This window comes from Petaurus breviceps, unplaced genomic scaffold, assembly GCF_028583685.1.
Source record: "Petaurus breviceps papuanus isolate PSGF00001 unplaced genomic scaffold, PetGlider_PUasm1.0 208, whole genome shotgun sequence".
NCBI lineage: Eukaryota > Metazoa > Chordata > Mammalia > Diprotodontia > Petauridae > Petaurus > Petaurus breviceps.
Genome location: NW_027185852.1, coordinates 31,832,148 through 31,850,331, shown reverse-complemented (window position 1 = coordinate 31,850,331; position 18,184 = coordinate 31,832,148). Strand labels below are relative to the sequence as shown.

The 18,184-nt window shown below is 50.6% G+C and overlaps 1 protein-coding gene across 1 annotated transcript; it reads left to right on the top strand.

Annotated features, from left to right (window-relative positions):
- The first annotated feature begins 4,588 nt into the window (after positions 1-4,588).
- Positions 4,589-16,638, top strand: LOC138165230 (autoimmune regulator-like). The gene is made up of 14 exons (XM_069093347.1): positions 4,589-4,738; positions 5,030-5,204; positions 5,394-5,546; positions 5,774-5,845; positions 7,707-7,820; positions 8,083-8,216; positions 8,778-8,858; positions 9,678-9,793; positions 10,892-10,982; positions 11,207-11,392; positions 13,549-13,673; positions 14,471-14,567; positions 15,436-15,504; positions 16,558-16,638. The coding sequence occupies exons 1-14, from the start codon at positions 4,589-4,591 to the stop codon at positions 16,636-16,638; spliced, it is 1,644 nt and encodes a 547-aa protein (XP_068949448.1).
- Positions 16,639-18,184: the final 1,546 nt, after the last annotated feature.

Genomic DNA, 18,184 nt, shown 5'->3' with positions numbered 1-18,184 from the left:
AGAAAGAAAGAAAGAAAGAAAGAAAGAAAGAAAGAAAGAAAGAAAGAGAGAGAGAGAGAGAAAGAGAGAAAGAGAGAAAGAGAGAATGAGAAAGAAAAGAAAAACAAGAAGTAAAAAAATGCCACTGGGCACTGGGGTTGCAGATGCAAAAGAAGAAAGAGAGTCCCTTCCCTCAAAGAGCTTACAAACTAATGGGGGAAGACAACACATAAAAGGAAGCTGAAAGCGCACACACATGCATGGAGGAAAAGTCCAAAGGAGTCCAGTCTAGTGGGTAAAAAAACAGAGGGGTCTGAGCTTCCTTCCTCAGTGGATCTGGGCTTGGCCGTTCAGGGGATCTCAGTTCATTCACTCGGGTGCTGTGAGCTGGGTCACTGAGGATCTCTGCTCACTCAGGGGCTCTGAACTGAATCGGAGCCAGAGCATCTGTGTGTGGTCACTTAGGGTATGGGACTCAGTTTCTATAGCATCCTTGCTAAATAATAAAAAACCCCTCAGGCTCTGCGGAAAGTCCATAAATTCCACAGGTGGCCCACCTTAATCACACCAAACAGTGGGAGGCCTTGAGCCTCTGTCTCTTGTGGGTAGATGGATTACAGCTTTCTACCAGCTGAGTTTGTGGAATCAGGTCTGAACTGAAGAAGTCATTAATTAAGTGAAATTCAATTAAGCATTCCTGATTTCAGAAACTAGTGTGTATGTTTAAATTAAAAATGTGAACTCTAGCCCTGCCATCGGGTCCTATACCCCCTTTGCTGAAGTCCCTGGGACTTTGCTGTCTCCATTAGCATTAATTAACCCAAAGCTAGATAAAACATAAAAGGTGGAAGGCAACCTGAGAACCAGAAACAGAAACAGCCAACAAAAGTCCTCTTGTAAGCCCAGGGCCTTGAGAGCTGTACCAGATGTCCCAGCCACTAGAGACTGCTCTCACACCTTCTGACATCCACACTATTAAGCAAGACTAGGCAAGGGTAGTAGGGGCTGCTGCATCCAACCCCCTAGGGCAAGTGGAGCGTCACTTGGAGCAACTTAGGGGAGCATGACAGCAGGTTCATTTGTTGGAGGTTTTCTTTCTCCCTTCCTTCCTTCCTTCCTTCCTTCCTTCCTTCCTTCCTTCCTTCCTTCCTTCCTTCCTTCCTTCCTTCCTTCCTTCCATTTTTTCCTCCACAGTTCTGGCAGGCAATTATTAAAGAGAGGAAAGATTCAGCTGTGCTACCCATTTCCACAGGAAAGAAAAGTCTTATCCAAGTTCCAAGGTTAGCCAGATTCCATGAACCTGAGAGGTCAGAAACATTGCAAGTAGAAGGGAGAGAAAGGGGACTATGGGGTTGGGGGGCAGGCAAAGAGATAATCTCGAGGATTCCTGTAGAGAAGGAAGCCCATGGGGCACCGAGGGAAAGCACATAGGCAGCAGTGCTTCTCAGGAAGAGAGAAGAAAAGTGAGGCAGAGACAGTCTGGAGTGAGTCTGTGATCCTGAGAAGTCTTAGTAGGTGTTAAAGTGCTAAGGTATTCAATCATAACAGTCATTGAATCTCAGAGGTAGAATGGTCCAACCTTCATCTCTACAACATGCCTGACAGGTAGTCATCCAGCCTGTGCTTGCAGACCTCTAGTCCAGAGGCAGTGCATGTGCACTAGGAGTGTCATCTAATTCATGTGGGTTGAGACTAGGTTTTACTACAAAAAAAAAAAAAAGGAAACAAGCATTTCTTAAATACCTACTATGTGCCCGGCACTAGGAAAAAGCATTTTACAAATATTTCCTCATTTAGTCCAAACAACAATCCTGCAAAGTAAGTTCTATTATCTCCATTTTACAGATGAGGAAACTGAGGCAGGTAGCGGTTAAGTGACTTGTCTAGGGTCACACAGTTAGTAAGAGTCTGAGGCCAAATTTGAATCTGGATCTTACTGACCCCAAGCATTCTGTCAGCCATTCCACATAGCTATCTCTAGGTATTCAAAGTTCTTCATAACCTGGACCCCTCCTCCCTTTCCGGTCTCCCCCCTCCTTCCTCTCTGACACACAGTCTTCAATCCAGTGACAGTGGCCTCCTTGCTGGTACAGGAACAAGACCCTGCATCTCTGGGCTCCTGGCATTCCCTCTGGCTATCCCCAGTGTCTATAATACTCTCTCTCTCTTCACTCCAACTACTGACCTCCCCAGATTCCTTTAAGACCCAACTAAAATCCCACCTTCTACAGGAAGCCTCCCCCAACCTCCCTTAATTTCAGTGCCTTCCCTCTATGGACTATTTTTTTTTACTATATATATAGCTTGTGCTGTTTATATCTGTTTGTATGTTGTGTAGTAACATCAACAACAAAAACAATTAAGGAAGGAAAAGGGGATATCTAAAAAGACAGATATGGCTGCCCTGGGAACTCACCAACCAACTTTGATTTCTCAGAGAAGTGTACAAAAGAAGGAAGCCAAGGCAATAGCCAAAGGAGGACCTTGGTTCTAACAGGACAGAAAAGCCTCCACGGAGGAATGGGATCTGTGCTCCTGGTGAGGATGAAGATGGAAAGGAGGTAGCACTGCTCAGCTCTTAATTTGCTTCTCTCCTCTCTACCAAGGACAGCTCCCTTTGCATGGGGGTGGACAGAAGTAGTCCATAGCTCAAGCAGATTCCCCAGATAGGTAAGGAGACAATAAGAGAGTACTTAGCCACCCAGGCTGAATTTCAGGCCACCTGGCTCAAATGGATTCCTTCCATTCATCCCCAGATCTTTAAAGATCTGGTGGATGGGATGGCTGAGTCAGCGTCAGTTTACTCTGAAAGATTGTGGAGAGAAGAAATGGCCCAGGGCAAAGGTCTGGATTTTCCCAAAAAAAGCTCAAGTCTAAAGTATGTTGTTGCAGAGATGCTCATGGAAGCAGCAAAGCTTCTAAGAATAGGGAGATGATAGAGTCCCTCTGCCCTCTGCCCCAGGCAGAGCCCAGCTGGAGTCGGGTACATAGTTCTAGGCACCTTGATTTTAGGAGGATATTGAAAAGCTAGAAGTGTCCAGAGGAGGTGGCCAGCAAGGTCAAGGGCCCTGAGTCTGTGTCTTCTGAGGGTAGGCTGCTGGAGAAGAGAAGACTCCTGGGGGAACTGTCTTCAAGTATTCAAAGGGTGTTATGTGGAGAAGGGGTCTTGCCTGGCCCCAGAGGGCAGAACCAGAAGCAATCGGTGAAGGAGGAATTTCAAAAAATCCAATCTAAGTTACATGTCAGAAAAACTTCCTATCACACAGTGGGAAGGGCATTGCCTCAATGATAGGCTCCCCACCACTGGAGGTCTGCAAAAAGAGGCTGGATGCCCACTTGTCAGGGCTTCTGGAGAAGGATCCCTGCTGGCTTCCAACTAGGGAAGGTGGTGCTTGGGAGCCCTGAAGCTCTGAGGGGCCTAACCCTCTGCTTGGGTAAGGTTAGGATTATTGCCTCTTTTATGCCCAAGTTCCATCTTCCTTTTAAATGGCATAAGATCACAACCATGAGACTATCCCACTGAGCACAGGCCTTTGAGGAGCCCATCCTTAGGCTCTGACCAGAACCAGGCAGAGAAATATCAGAAAGGGAGCTGAGGAGCTCAGAAATGGAGACCCCACTCTCAGTTCTGTCCAGGTTCTCCCCAGACTGAGCTCCCTCCAGCGCTGGGGTGGGGGTGAGGGGTGGAGGCTAAGTGAATCCACTCAGGCCGGCCCTGCCTGCTCGCCACAATGCTCACCACTGATGCTGACTAAGCAAGTCATGTTTGAGTGGATTTGGAACGTCACTCCAAGCCTCAGAAGCATGGCTTGGGAAAGCCCCTAGGTTAGTCCTGGGTACTCCAGACCTTCTCTAAGCTTCAGTCACACCCCTAAACTTGGAAGCTCCCCTGGGAATCCTGATTGGTTCCTCTAATGAGGGTATTTCTGTGCTTTCCATGAATGGAACTGAGTATAATAGCACAGAAATCAGGGGAGAAGAGGGAGCAGCTCAGGGGCTATCTGGCCCATCCTGTCCATCTTACTTTGTCAAGATCCCTGCTATACAGTCTCACCACACAAAGAAGGTGAGATATTTGCCAGGAGTCAAATAGCCCACCTGTGCCAAGCCAGGGGTGACCAATACCAAGGCCAGGTGAACAAAGGAGAAGAAACAAGGAGAAACAGAGACCGACAGCTGATCCTCACAAGGCATTTCCTGAGTCCAACAGGGTAGGGACAGGGCAAGGGGTGTGGGTAAGGGAAGTTAGAAACAGCATAAACTTGGATAAGGGTAGAAGGGGACCCAGTTTGCCTCCAAGTGAGCAGATGGGAACATCCCTTTTCTTGATGTCTTATTTCTCTCTGTCTCTTTGTATTTTTATCTCTGTCTTTAACTGCCTCTGTCTCTTGGTCTCTTTCTGTGCCCATATTTCTTCTCTCTGCTTCTGTCTCTATATTTCTCTTTCTACCCCTACATTTCTCTCTCTCTCTCTCTCTCTCTCTCTCTCTCTCTCTCTCTCTTTCTCTCTCTCTCCCTCTCTCTTTCTCTCTTTCTCTCTCTCTCATTGATTAGAGAAGCCCTGAAGGTCAGCTAGCCCTCCGTCCTACCTGGTGCTGCCTCTCACAGGATGTCCAGCTCAGACAGACCTTCAGGGGAGACAGATGTCCGGCAGCTCCTGAAACTCTACCGAACTGAGATCTCTATGGCGGTGGATGACACTTTCCCACTGCTCCACGGCCTGGCCGATCATGACGTCATCACCGAAGACAAGTTCAAGGTAGGAGAAGGGATTCTTTAAGCCTTGACTTTGGGAGTCTTTCACACCTCTTGTGCCCTGATGCTGGATGAAAACCCTATGAAAGAAGCTTGTTCCTCATCTCTCCCATTCCCAATGGTCCAAGGCAGGTTTGGGGATCAACCATGGCCCTGATGCTGCTGCCACCCACCTTTGGAGGCTCAATGGCCTCCAAAGTCATTTCTAACTCAATGGTTGCAAGATAGGGAAAATCAGGGAAAGATGCACAGAACTTCCCAAGCCTGTTCCCATGCCAGGCATGCTTCCTTTTAGGAGACCCAGAGCCTGAGAGAAAGGGACGGCTGCCACAAGGCTCTCCATGCCCTGCTCAGCTGGCTCCTAGGGAGGGACTCAGCGTCCATACGAGGCTTCTGGACCGTGCTGTTTAAAGACTACAATCTAGAGAGATACGGGAGGCTACAAGCCATTCACAGCAGCTTCCCTAAAGGTGATGGGCGGGTGGTCTAGGGGCCTCACTCTATCCAGATGACTGCCCTGGCAACGCCAGCTTCTCCCCAAGCCCCAGCTGCCCCACCTCTATGGATCCCAGGATCCTCCTCTACATGTGAGGGGCCAGAGGACAGGGAAATATTCCCCCAGAGAGCCCGGCCTGTTCCCAGCTCATTCTGTCTTGTAGATGTGGACCTCAGTCGAAGCCACAAGGGGAAGAGACCCCCAGCCAGCCTGAAGGTCTCAAGCACCTACAGACTACAGGGCAAGAGGAAGGGCCTTGAAGACAAGGGGTCCCCTCAACCAGTCTCCCAGTCCCTGAGATGTGCTTCTAGTCCAGGTGGGTGACAGAAAGACATCTTGAAGGTGCCTGGTGGTCTCATGGCCCTTGTGGCCCTGCTGCCCAGGCTTCCGTGGTGGTCTGTTCCCACCCACTGTGAGCACACACCCTACCTTAAGGGGCTCTGTCTATAGCTACACAGTGCTCAGGTCCCCCTGCCCCCCACCTTTTCCCCATCAGGCTCAATCTCTGTCTTGGACTCTGTTTACCTTCTTATTACTGTGCAGGACCCCCCCACAAGGTGAAGCCCCCCAAGAAACCAGAGAACCCAGAGCCTCCACGCTTCCCACTGGGAAATGGTGAGTGAAACCTCTTTGAAGTGAGCTTCTGTGGGATACTCCCATTCCCCAACCCCCATGACCAGACCCATCCTGGGTGTGAGAATTCTCCTTCAGGGGCTAGATAAACTGAGCTGGGGCCTCCCAAATGCCTGCCTGCAGTACCATGGTGGTGGGGGTAGAGCAGGCAGCAAGGACTTTTGAGGCAACTGTGCCTTGTGGGCCCTTAACCCAAATCACCAACACATCCAGGACAGTTTATGATTTGCCAAGCTCTTTACAAACATGGCTTCTTTTGGTCCTTCACTATGCCCATTTCACAGAAGAGGACATTGAGGTTCAGAGAGATTCATCGGTAGTCACAGTCATACAGCTAATGTGTCAGGTTCCAAGTTCAGTTTGTAAGAGGATGGGGGGCGGTGGTCAGGGGGAAGGGCAGGCAGCTAATTCACACTCTATGAAAGGACATTGCAGTTATGGTCAGGAGAATCTCTATTTCTGAATTCACCTTTTTGCTAGTCACTGAATTGAGCACTGGTTTCAGTGAACTCTCATTTGCCTGAAGAGTCTGGACCCGGAGGAGAGCAGGTCTGGGACAATCCTAGGCAATCTGACTGACCTCCATCCTCCTGGGCCTCAGTTCCTTGTAAAACGAGCAGTATTTGGTGGCACAATGTGTGGAACAATGTGTGGAACGTCAGGCCTGGAGTCAGGAAGACTCATTTTCCTGAGTTCAAATCCAGCCTCAGGCACTTCCTAGCTGTGTGATCCTGGGCAAGTCACTTCACCTTGTTTGCCTCAGTTTCCTCATCTGTAAAATGAGCTGAAGGAAATGGCAAATTACTCCAGTATCTTTGCCAAAAAAAAAAAAAAAACCCAAATGGGGTCACGAAGAGCCGGACATGACTGAACAGTCAGCAGCCATGTTACAAAGGTGGGAGAAGAAGAGAAGAGATAAGGAAATGTCCACAGCTTTTTTAGGAATCCCAGTGAGAAAGAGGGGGGAGATAGAGGACAATATTTAGCAGGGATGCTGGGGTCTAAAGAGGGGTTTTGAGGAAGAGGAAGACATGGACTTGTTTGCAGGCAGCAGTGATGGAGTCAGTAGATGAGGAGTGACTGAAGAGGAGAGAGTGGGAATCTTTTAGAAAAGACAGAAGGGCATGGGATCAAGGATGCATGGGGAAAGCTTGGCCTTAGTGAAGGGGTGTTAACCTCTTCCTAACAGACCGGAATAAAGGAGAGGTTGGAGGAGGCTGCTAAGAGGATGGGGGGGGAGGGGTCAGGGGGAAGGGCAGGCAAGGAGGAGGAAGAAAAAGAGAGAAAGGGAAGGTCTTGGTGAATGCTCTCAATATTTTTTTTTTGTAAAGTACAAGGTGGGTTTTCAGCTGATAGGGTGAAGGGAGGGGATAGAAGGTTTGGAAAAGCTGCTGTGGTGAGTGGGAGAGTGAATCAATTGAAATGTAAAAGAATTGCCCTACTGCAGTGAGGACCCAGTTGAGATTATGTAAAATAAAACAGTTATGGGTGGTTTTGTGATTTTCTCCATCATTCAGTAGTACGTAAGTTGGAGTGCAGGCCTCAAATGGTGGGAGAGATCAGAGACTGAAGCTTGGGAGGGCAAGATCAGAAATAAAACAGGGCAATGGACTTGAGAGAAGAGGACGGTGGACAGATGAATCAGTTTACCAAGGGGTCAAGATGGAGAAGAGAAGAGAGGGTGGCGTTGCAAGAATTAAGGCCTACGAAAGAAAGGAGGGGTGGAGGGATTGGAGGTTGCTGTGAAGATGGAGAACAGACGTATGATAGATATGGGGTAGCTGTTCAGATCAGGCGTGCACTTTGGTTCAGGAGTAGACAGCAGGTATCTCTTGGCCCACAGGAATCCGGAGTGTGTCTGCATCGGTCCAGAGGGCTGTGGCTGTGGCATCCAGTGAGCTCCCAGGCACCTGTGGGGCAGTGGAGGGTGTCCTTATCAAACAGGTGTTTGAGTCAGGTAGATGATGTGACTGGGGTGGGCAGGGCCTGAAGAGCAACTCAAAGCCCTTCAGGTCATCTTGACCCTAGAGGCAAAGGGGGGAAAGGGGCCTGACTTGGAGCTGATGGGGTGGCCTGGCCACCCTGGTCATCTTGCATCAGACATGTGGCCAAGAGAGCCAATACCGGTACTGAGGACTCCAGTACCTGTAGACCCAGAGGGTGGGGCACTCCATGGCTCCCAATCCAGCCCTCACCTGACCCCAGGCTCTCCCTTCCAGGAGGCTCCAAGAAATGCATCCAAGTTGGGGGAGAGTTTTATACACCAGGCAAGTTTGAAGAGCCCAGCGGAAAGAACAAAACAAGAAGCCCAAAGCCACCAACACGAACCAAAGCTACCCAAGCACCCCAAAATGTAAGGCCCACAGGGAGATGGAAATAGCAGCCCGTCTGAGGATGCAGTGTCCTATCCCCTGAAGTAGGCGTTTCCCTCTCACCTGTACTGCTCAGCCCTGCCCTGCCCAACAGCAGCCCCACTGCTAGGGCTTCCACCAAACAGAGAGGGTCCCAAGGGTGCTAAGAGCTGGGAAGCCTCAGGGGCATTCCCAGAGCTGCCTGGGAGGAAAGGTTCACTGAGCTCCCCCACTCCTTTCCCTGACTCCCAGCTTTCCCTGCTGGGACCTGCCTGAGACAGTGGGGGCCTCCTTGGAAACCCAGCGGGCATTCTCAGGACTCCCTTGGCCTCTGGTCATCTGTGTGCTGGCTTTGGAACCAAAAGATCTACCTCTGAGGCCTTTGGGGCACCCTGGGGGGCCCTAAGGTTTCTCTTTGTCTCCATCACATCTGCAGCCTGGGCATCACAGCATGCCTCTTCACTGAGCTGCCAGACTGAAGGGCTTTGCCCAGTGCAGAGGGCAATGACTCGGGGACAGAGCTACCTTCTATGGATGAGAGCCCTCTGCTTTTTCACCCCCAGGGTAGAGCAGAGCCGCAACTGAGCCAACAGAACAGTGTGCCTGCCGCTCCAGCCCAGCCCCCAGAGCTTCACATCCACCAGGTACAGATAGGCTCACTCCTTCCCCCTCCCCTTTCCTGTTTCCTCTCCTCCTCCTCCTCCTCCACTGCCCTGCTTCACCCAACAGACAGCCCAACCCCAGGCGGAGGTGAAATGGGCGGCTCAGGTGTGAGGAATGACTAGGTAAGTGTGTCTAACAGAATTCTAACCTACCCTGACTGAGGGGCTGAAAGGACATTGGAGAGCCCCTACAAAGCCCAGAGGGGGCATGCCAAAAGATGACAATTCCAGAATTGGCACTCACACTTTAATTCGGATGAATCTGAAGGGCTGTATTAGGAAGGTGGGATCAGTTTCATTCCACTTGGCTCCCGAGGGCAGAGCCAGAGGTCCCGAGAGGAGTAGGGGAAAGCTGCAGCCTGGATGTCAGAGCAGACAGAGGCAGGGTGAAGGATGCAGTAGAAAGGGCAATCTCTGAGCTTCCTTCCAGCTCTGACATTCTGAGATGGGGGCCGGGCGGGGGAGGGAAGGGGCAGAGGGCATGAGAGTTATTAGCATGATTATGTGAGCAGTTCACTCTACTTTGGGAACATTCTGAAAGGTGCCAAGGCAAGCTGGTGGGCTTGGGCTCCCAGAGAGAAGAGATGGGGCTGAAGAATAGGGGCATGGTTCACTGGGTTGGGGGAGGAAGTGAGATGGACCCCTGAGACCCTATGAGCAAGCCTAGGCAGCCCTGCCCCTGCTGCCAGCCATGTTCCAACAGGCCCATCACACTGAGGTCTCTGGCTCAGACCTATAATTAAGGAGGGAGGGCACTGGAGTAGGCAGCAAGACTGGCATTTTGGTTCCCCCTGGCTTTAGAAGAATGATGATGAGTGTGCAGTGTGCAGAGATGGTGGGGAGCTGATCTGCTGTGATGGCTGTCCCCGGGCCTTCCACCTGGCCTGCCTAGAACCACCATTGACAGAGATTCCCAGGTGAGAACCCAAGGGAGGTCCACAGTCCCCTGGCTCTGCTTACCAGGTCAGCCCAGCCAAGGCTCCCATGCTCCAAGGGCTTGGCAGCTGGGAAGAACCTTAGACATCCCTTCATATACCTCCTCCTTATACCAAGGAGGAAAGTGAAGGGAGAGGGGTATGATTTGCCCAATTAGCCATGATCCCATCCACTATTTGGCATAAAAGAAGGGGGTATTGGGGGAATCCTAGGGAGAGCGTTTCATCACAAGCCACACTATAATCACCTACCAGCCAGAGCGGGAAAGGTTTAGCTGGACAGTAGCCCATCTTGCCCAGAGGAGATAGGGAAAGTTCATCTGAAGAAGATGGGCTGGGAGGTGGGGAGGAAAGACTAAGTATATTTCCAGCCCAGGAGGCACCGACACTGTAATATGACAACTTAAAAGGCTAGTGAGCTCTTAAGCTGCCTCCAGCACCAGGGAGGAAGCGTTTGGCTGCCCTCTGCTCTGGTCTGACTCCATCTGGAGCCCTGTGGTCAGTACTGGGCACCAGAGTTTGAGAAGAACATTGACAAGCTGGGAAGTACTCTAAGGAAGGCAAAGCAGGATAGTCGAGGGTCCTGAGTGCATGTCACCTTGGGGAACATTGACAGCTGTCACCATGTGGCTGGGGAGGCAGGTGGAAGCTTGTTCTCCTTGGGCCCAGAGGACATAAGCAGGAGCAAGGAGGCAGGGGTAGGGGTGCGGGAACAAAGCAAAGTTTAGTAAAGAGGGAGGTTAAGGCTGGATGTCAGAAACAACTTCCTAAGAGCCTATAAGTGGAAGGGGCTGCCTTGGAAGATGGCGAGCTTTCCATCCTGGGAGCTTCAAGCACAGGGTCAACAGCCACTTGACAGGTCTGCTAAGGGGGAGGTTTCTTTCCCATAAGGGTTGGATTAGGTGCCTCTGAGGCCCCTGCCAGCCCTGAGACCATAATTCTGTGACCAGAAATGTCATTTCTAGACTTGCTAAAATAGATGGTTTGGGGGAAAGGGGTTCTGGGAACCATTGGTGAATGGATTCTCCCCTTTCCCTCTTTCTTTGTGCTCCTCGGCCTGCTGGGAGATCCTGCTGCCAGTGGGATGTGGCGGTGTGGATGCTGCATAGTTGGGAAGGTATACCAGGATGGGCATCATGGAGAGGAAAGAGCCCTCCACCCAGAGACTCCGGTATGCATCCGAATTGAGGCCCCTCACATCTTGCAGGGATGCCAGTCCTCTTTTCCCCAACAGTTACCTTGTCCATGGTCCTGATTATCTTTCCAAGAAAGGTCATAACCCATATGTTGGTAGGATGGGTAGTCAGCTTAAGGGTCGGTTTTTCCGTCTGTTGACATTGTCCAAAACCTGTCATTTAACATTCAGAGCCAGATATTCCTGTTCTTTCCAAGCAGGCTCTCTTTGGCCCGAGGCCAGCTAGAACACAGGTGAGAAACCCCATCCAGGAGCCCACTCCCAGCCTGGGGGCTACCTTCACCTTCAAGCAGCCTCTCCCCCCTGTTTCTTCCCCATCTCTGATGCCAGTGCTTCCTCTGGCTACCTGCCAGCCCCTGCAGAACTCAGGACCTGAGAGGCAGCAGGTGAGTGAGACTCTGCAAGGACACGGGCTGTGGATCACCAGTCCCTTTCTAGGGCTGCCCTCTCTGGGCTTGCTCTGGCTCCTTCAAGCAGCCCGGACCTATCCCCAGAATTCTAGGCCCTTCTACCCTTTCCTCCCTTTTTGTCATTGAAGATGGTAGTTTTACGCAGCAGGGCGGGTGCTGGACAGGGGCTAATGACCAAAGCAACAGACAAACAAAGCCACCCTTTCAGAGGCTAGCAGCCCAGGCCTTGTAGACCACAGACCCTCAGGACTCTAGTGGTCAGATAGTTCAACCCATACCTGAGCCAGAAGCTCCTCCATTACATCGTCCAAAGGATGGATTCTTCCAGCTCTGCTCACAGACCTACAGAGAGGGCACACCTACTACCTCCTGAGGAAGTTCGTTCCATCCTAAAACGTCTGGCTAGTAGGTCTCCCCCAAGCCGTAGGTTCTGTGTCTTGGGGCCAAGCAGGCTGCTGCAATCCAGAAGAGTACTGGGCCAGAGCTAAGAGTTTTCCTTCTGTTTTTGGATCTCCAGAGATTTAAGAGAGATCAATCTAAACTCTTACATGTGCTTCAAAAATCCAGCTTCACAAATGTGAGAGGGGAGGTGTGACTGGACAGCATTTCATCTGAATACGATTCCAGGTTTTGAGGGACTTCAGGTCTAACTGACATAAAAGGTAGTGAGACTGTAGCCAAAAAGGCAGTTCGTGTTGAGACTGCATTGAGAGGCGTGGGGTCCAGGGCGAGGCTGGCGAGAGCCGGCCGCTGCCTTGATCACACCACAGATGGAGGGCTGTGGTCAGTTCTGGGCACCACAGTTTAAGACAAGTATTGATCCACTGGGGAGGAAGGCAGACAGACTGGGGAGGGATAGAAATCTGACACAGTAGGATCAGTTGAAGCCTGGATGGGGAGGGAGAGGTGGAGGAGAGGAAGGATGGGACCCAAGGACACTGACCCCACATTTTGGAAGAGCACAGATAGATGGAGGGATGAGGGATTAGGTTGGTTCTGTCTGGTCTCAGAGGAGCCATGGGTAGAAGTGGTCAAAGGACAATGAAGGCTTGATTGGGGGCAGAACTGTTCACCCATGAGAACAGGCCCCTCTCCCCCAGCTGCTGAGTGGCTTAAGCTGCCTCAGGAGGTGGTGGGTTGTCCCTCAGTGCAGGTCGGTAAGCCAAGGCCAGATGACCACTTTTCCTGGAGGTGGCCCAAATGATGTTGGAGACTCTCTGACTGTGACTGAAGTTATGTTTCAGGATAAGAAGTTATCAAAGGTTTGGTTTGTAGAACATCTGAAGGATATGGTACTGCCCTCCCTCCCCAACCTCCAGCTCTCTCCAGGCTTCTCTTCCTAGGCTAGGATTGGCTTGCTCTTCCCAACCCACCACCCTCTTGCTGAAAGCTTGGGGTGATTCTCCAGAGGGCTGCCCACACAGCTACAATTCACCTCTCAGGCTTCTAGGAGATGAAACCACGCAGAGACACAAGACAGACGCAAAGTGCAGTGCTCTGAGAGTCCCTTTCCTTCCCTCTATAAAGGAAGGCATTGGGAGGAGTTGGGTACTCAGCTCAGAGGAGAGAGGAGGCTGAGGGAGGTGATGTCAGTTAAGGCTTGAGTTAGCAGCATGGTAGTGAGCTGAGAGCTTAACCTGGGAGGGGCAGCTTGCCCCTGAGTTGCAGCCAGCCAGATCAGCAGATGCAATCCCCCCCATCCATCAGTAAGCGCCTTGCCTTCTGAGGAGCTCTCTGAATCTAGATGGGAGGGGCTGCTTAGATACCACCTTCTCTCTGCACAGTCTCAGGTTGCTTTTCTTTGTTTTTCACCCCAAATGTCCTTTCCTGGTTTCTTTTAGTAAAAGCAATGTGCTCATAAGAAAGGAGGCAGTTCCTTGCGTACAACATCATTGTATACTGTGGAGTTGTACCTGCAGAGTTTCCCAGACGGGGACCTCTCTGCCCCCCAAGGGAGTGCTATGGTCTGAGACACGATTCCTTGCCAGCTGTCTTTTTCTGTCAGGCTCTCTCCTCCGAGGAGTGATCACAAGAAGGGAAGCACTGGCAGGTGGGGGTGAGATGAGGGGGCATGCTGTGCTGCCTGGCTCACGTACCTCTGCTCCCCTCCTGGTGATGGGATCTCTCTGTAGCAGAAACTCTCAGCTGAGGAGAAGTGTGGGGTCTGCCAAGGAAGTGAGGATTTGCTTCAATGTGCCCAGTGTTCCAGGGCCTTCCACTGGCACTGTCATTTCCCGGCCAACTCCAGCAGGACAGGGTGAGTGAGGTCTGGATGATGCCAGGCTGCAGACCAGAGCAAGCCTGCTGGAATGAAGCCCTCACAAGACTCCACTGGGGACCAAGAAGGGACACCTTTGGAGCCCCTGAGATCTCTTAGCTCTAGGAGTGTTGGGCACTGTTAGCACACCTCCTAACCTGCTAAAAGGATGCTGAGATTTTGCCTTTAGACATTCATTCCTTTGTGGGTCAGGCATTCACACCTTCGTGTGAACTACTATGAGAGTTTAGCTTAGGAAGGAGGAGATTAAGGAGTAACCTTGCAATTTACAGTCCAGAGACAAGGACAGGGCCCAGTGGGGGAGATGGAGGACTGGCCTTCCATCAGGGAGTCACCAAAATAGAGGGGAATGCCAGAGCTTAAAAAGAAATCAGAATTGCTCACCTTTTCAAGGGATGGGAGGGAGGGAGAGAATTTTGAATTCAAAGTTTTTAAAAATGAATGTTAAAAAAATTTTAGTGTAATTGGGAAATTTCTAATGAAATAAATAAAAAAAATTTTTTTAAAGACATCAGAGTTGATCTAGGTTCTCCCCAGGGCCATCTCTGACTACAGAAACAGGAGGCTCACCTGGGATAAACTCTTCAAACCTAGTTAACTTGAGCTTGGTAAACTGAGCCCTTTCCCCAGGAATGGAAACATTAATGTGGGGGAAACTGGAGCCTCTGCTCTCCTTTTCCCATCTGCATCCTGCCCACAGGCCCAGCTCATCCCCAGCTTCTACCCAACCACAAAGGAAGCATCTCTGCCTTCTCTGTCCTTTCCTCCCATTCCAGGGGTCTTGTCAAGTGCAAATTGTGTTCACAAGAGCCTGCCCTCACTCCCAGAGAGGATCCTCTAAGCTCTGGCATCTCAGCCCTGGAGTCTGTGAAGGTCAGTGGGGCCCTCGGCCTCTACCAGGCTCGTCACTCTGCTGAGGCTTCCTAAGCCCTGCCTAAATGCCCATGCCCTGCAAGGTCTAGGGAGTCCTTTGTGTGGACAGGGGCAAGGCTGAGAGGACCTCTGTGGGGGCTCTCCAGGATGCCGTCCCCAGAGTCTGAGGGAGTGCCAGACTGTGCATGGCTGGAAACGACCTCAACTGAATGGGCCCAAGCCCACTCTCCAGAATTCAAGTGTGCAAAAGGCACTGATCAATATCTTAATTAAAGCTAACGACTTTGTTGCAGTGCTGTTCAGTCTTTGTTCAGTCATGTCTGACTCTCCATGACACCATTTAGGGTTTTATTGGCAAAGGTGCTGGAGTGGTTTGCCATTTGCTTCTCCATTTCATTTTACAGATGAGGAAACTGAGTTTATAGATGAGGTAAATAGGGTTAAGTGACTTGCTCAGCTAGTGTCTGAGGTCAGATTTGAACTCAGAAGATGAGTCTTCCTGACTTCAACCCAGGCACTCTATCTTCTTCACCACCTAGAAGCTCTTAACTAACTTAACCAGCCCTATATTCACACTGCCAGCTTTCCAGGTCCCCAGACTTTCAAAGGGAGCTTCCAACAAGTCCCCTTTGGGTCTTTGGAGCCAGCCCCAAGGTAGGGAGGAAAAGAAGGTCAGTGCAGGAGGCGGCAGGAGGTGTGCACTAGCCCCTGACCCCTCAGGACTGGAGGCTAGCAGTCCTCCAGGAGAATCAGGGCAAGCACCTCTGGGTAGTCTGCTAGTTGGGACTGGGGTTCTGGGGAAACATCTCACCTTAGCCCCAACCCCCACTTAAAACTTGGGCTGACATTTCACTTCTCTCCAACCCAGGTGAGTGGAGATTCTTTTCAGAATGAGACTGTTCTGCACAAAGATGAGCTGGACTCAATTCTGGGAGAGGTAACTGATCCGTGGAGTCTTACATTAGCCCCTAGGGAATTCCTCCTTATTGGACCTGACCCTTCTAGCCCTTTGAGATTGCCCTAAATTCTGGTTGCCATCCATCACGTTAGCCTGGAGATGTGTCCCTTCATCCAAATCATTGCTGAATGTGTGAAATAGCCCGGGGTTCAGCAGATCCCTGCATCACTCCACTAGAGAACCCCCCCCACACACACACCTGGAGGCTGAAATTGATCTATTAAACAATACTGTGAATCCAGTCCTTGAGCCAGGCACCTGCCTGACCCACCATTGAGCCCTCCTTCCTCTCATCATCTTGTACATAGGACTCTAAGACAAAGGTCCTTGGACCTGATGACGTCTAAGGTCCCCTCCAGCTATGAATTGATGAACCCAGGCCACTCTTTGAACTTGAGTCTCTGCATCAATGGCCCAAGGGGGCTGGACTGAGGGGGCCCTCCTAGTTTTATCCATCTAATCTTCTTGGTGTTGAGGAATAGAAAATTCTTACTGTCCTAGGACCTGAAAGTTCGGAGAATGACTGGATAGTTCCCACATCTAGCCAAGTTCCGCATCAAAGTTAGCTATTTTTTCATGTGGGATTGGGTCAAGGTGGGGCTGAAATGGGATAGATGGGTGAAGAGAGGGAGGACCTTAAGTTGGTGTCCATGAAGATCTAGAATTATGGGTTCCTACACCTGGAGCTGGAAAGGATCTTAGAGGCCATGGAGTCCATAACTCTCATTTTGCAAGGAAAGAAACTGGGGCTGAACATGGTTCAGTGAGTTGCTAAGGGTCACACAGCTAGTGAGTGTCAGAGGCAGAATTTGCACCCAGGATTTGTCCCTGACTCCAAGTGCTGCACCCTACCCACTAAGCCCTGGCTGCTTCTCCAATAGAAGTCCAGATGGGGCTCCAACCCCCACTCCCAGGCAGAGGAGGCCAATGCCTTATCCATTAGACAAGCAGACTTTTCTGAGAGGGAGGCATGTGGGTGGCCTCATGTGGTCCCCTGAACCCCTGAGAGCATGGTGGGGGTCTGTCTTCCAGAACTCCTTTGATGGAATCTTGCAGTGGGCATTCCAGAATATGTCACGGCCCCTCTCTGAGGCCCAGAGCTTTTTCTCTTAATGAACTATAAAAATGGAGCCCAGCCAGCCAAGGAGGAAAGTAGACAGGCGACTGATATCTTGAGAAGCCCTGGGCTCTTTCCCACAACTGTGTCCAGCAATCCGAAGATTTCTTGAGCACTCTCTGAATGCAGGAGCAATGACCAGTGTTTGGTTGCATGATGCATGGGACAAAAGTACTCATTTACTTACTCAAGATGACTAATTTCTGTGCTTTATGGGAGGGGATGTAGGGTTGGATGGGGATGGAGTGGGATGTAGTGGGTGGAAGAGATAAAGGTGGAGGGTCAAGGAGGGAGGTACCTCCTGATCCTGGATAAAAATCAACGAGATGAATAAAACAAAGGAATAAAAATCCACGTTAGAGGCTCGTGGCATAGGGGAGAGGGAACTGAACTTGTCATCTGGGGGCTTCAAGGTCCACCTCTGACATCTGACTTCTGCATGTGACCCTAGACAAGTTGCTTGGTTTCTGGTGTGTTGGGTGACTTTGCTAAGCAAGGCATCAATGGGATAGAGGGTGTTTCCACATGGCCATATCACCACCCTCTTGGGCATTTTGCATTGTACAAACTCACTAACTTCTCACTTGTGGAACTGGTACTGGCTGATAGAAATTGGTTTGAACACCAGCTCAACCAACTTTGTGACTTTGGGCAAATAGTTTCACCTCCCAGGGGCTCCCACCTCCTCCTTGGCAAGATGAGGTTCCTGCGGGCTCCAGTTCCCATGACCCAAGGGCCCCCTCTCTGCTAGCAGAACCTAGAGAGTGTCATCTAGGAGGCAAGGCCAGCAACTTCCCAATATCTCTCAAGTTAGGGAAATAATCCAATAGAATGAAATGTGCTCAAGAATGAGCCCTTCTGTGCACACAGATGAAATCTAGAATTTTCTCCCCAGAGGTTCTGATGCATCTGTGCCAACAAGATGGTGTGAATGGCTCGAAGAGGAGCCAGGCACAGGGAAGCTTCAAAGGAAAGAACCAGCTTATGGGGGTGCAGCTGTCCTGGCTTCCTGGGGCCAATTCGAATTCTTGGTATGTGTCTTGGACCTCCTTTTGCCAGGGTGCACAGACTCTCCCAGGGCCCTGGAGCATGCTCCTTGCTAGAGACCACTTCCCCAGCATCCACCGACCTCTCTGTTTCCCCAAGCCTATCTTGGCTAGAAAAATGATTCTCTGACTTCTTGGATTTCCCCATCAGGATTCCTTTGGTGCTTTTCTAGGTCTGTTTGAAGGCGTTTGGGAGGAGAGCTCACTCTCCTGCTTCCTGTTACACTAACTTGGTTCTGCCTCTATCATAAGAAGCCTTTTCAATTCAAATTAACACCTACTATATGCCAGTCACTATACTAGGTGATGAAGAGAGGAATTAAATAGACCTTGCCCTCAAAAGCTTATATTCTACTAGGGGTGAGGGTGTGTGTGTGTGTGTGTGTGTGTGTGTGTGTGTAATAACATGTACCTGTATAGATAAAATACATAGCAAACAAATACAAGGAATTTGGGGAGGGGGGAGACCCGACCACTGGAAGAATCGGGGTGGCCA

Coding starts and splice junctions, on each gene's coding strand:
- LOC138165230 (XM_069093347.1), top strand. CDS start 4,589: ATGTCCAGCTCAGACAGACCTTCAGGGGAGACAGATGTCCGGCAGCTC. Junction 5,547..5,773: donor GAGATGTGCTTCTAGTCCAG/GTGGGTGACAGA, acceptor ATTACTGTGCAG/GACCCCCCCACAAGGTGAAG. Junction 15,505..16,557: donor TGGACTCAATTCTGGGAGAG/GTAACTGATCCG, acceptor TCTGTCTTCCAG/AACTCCTTTGATGGAATCTT.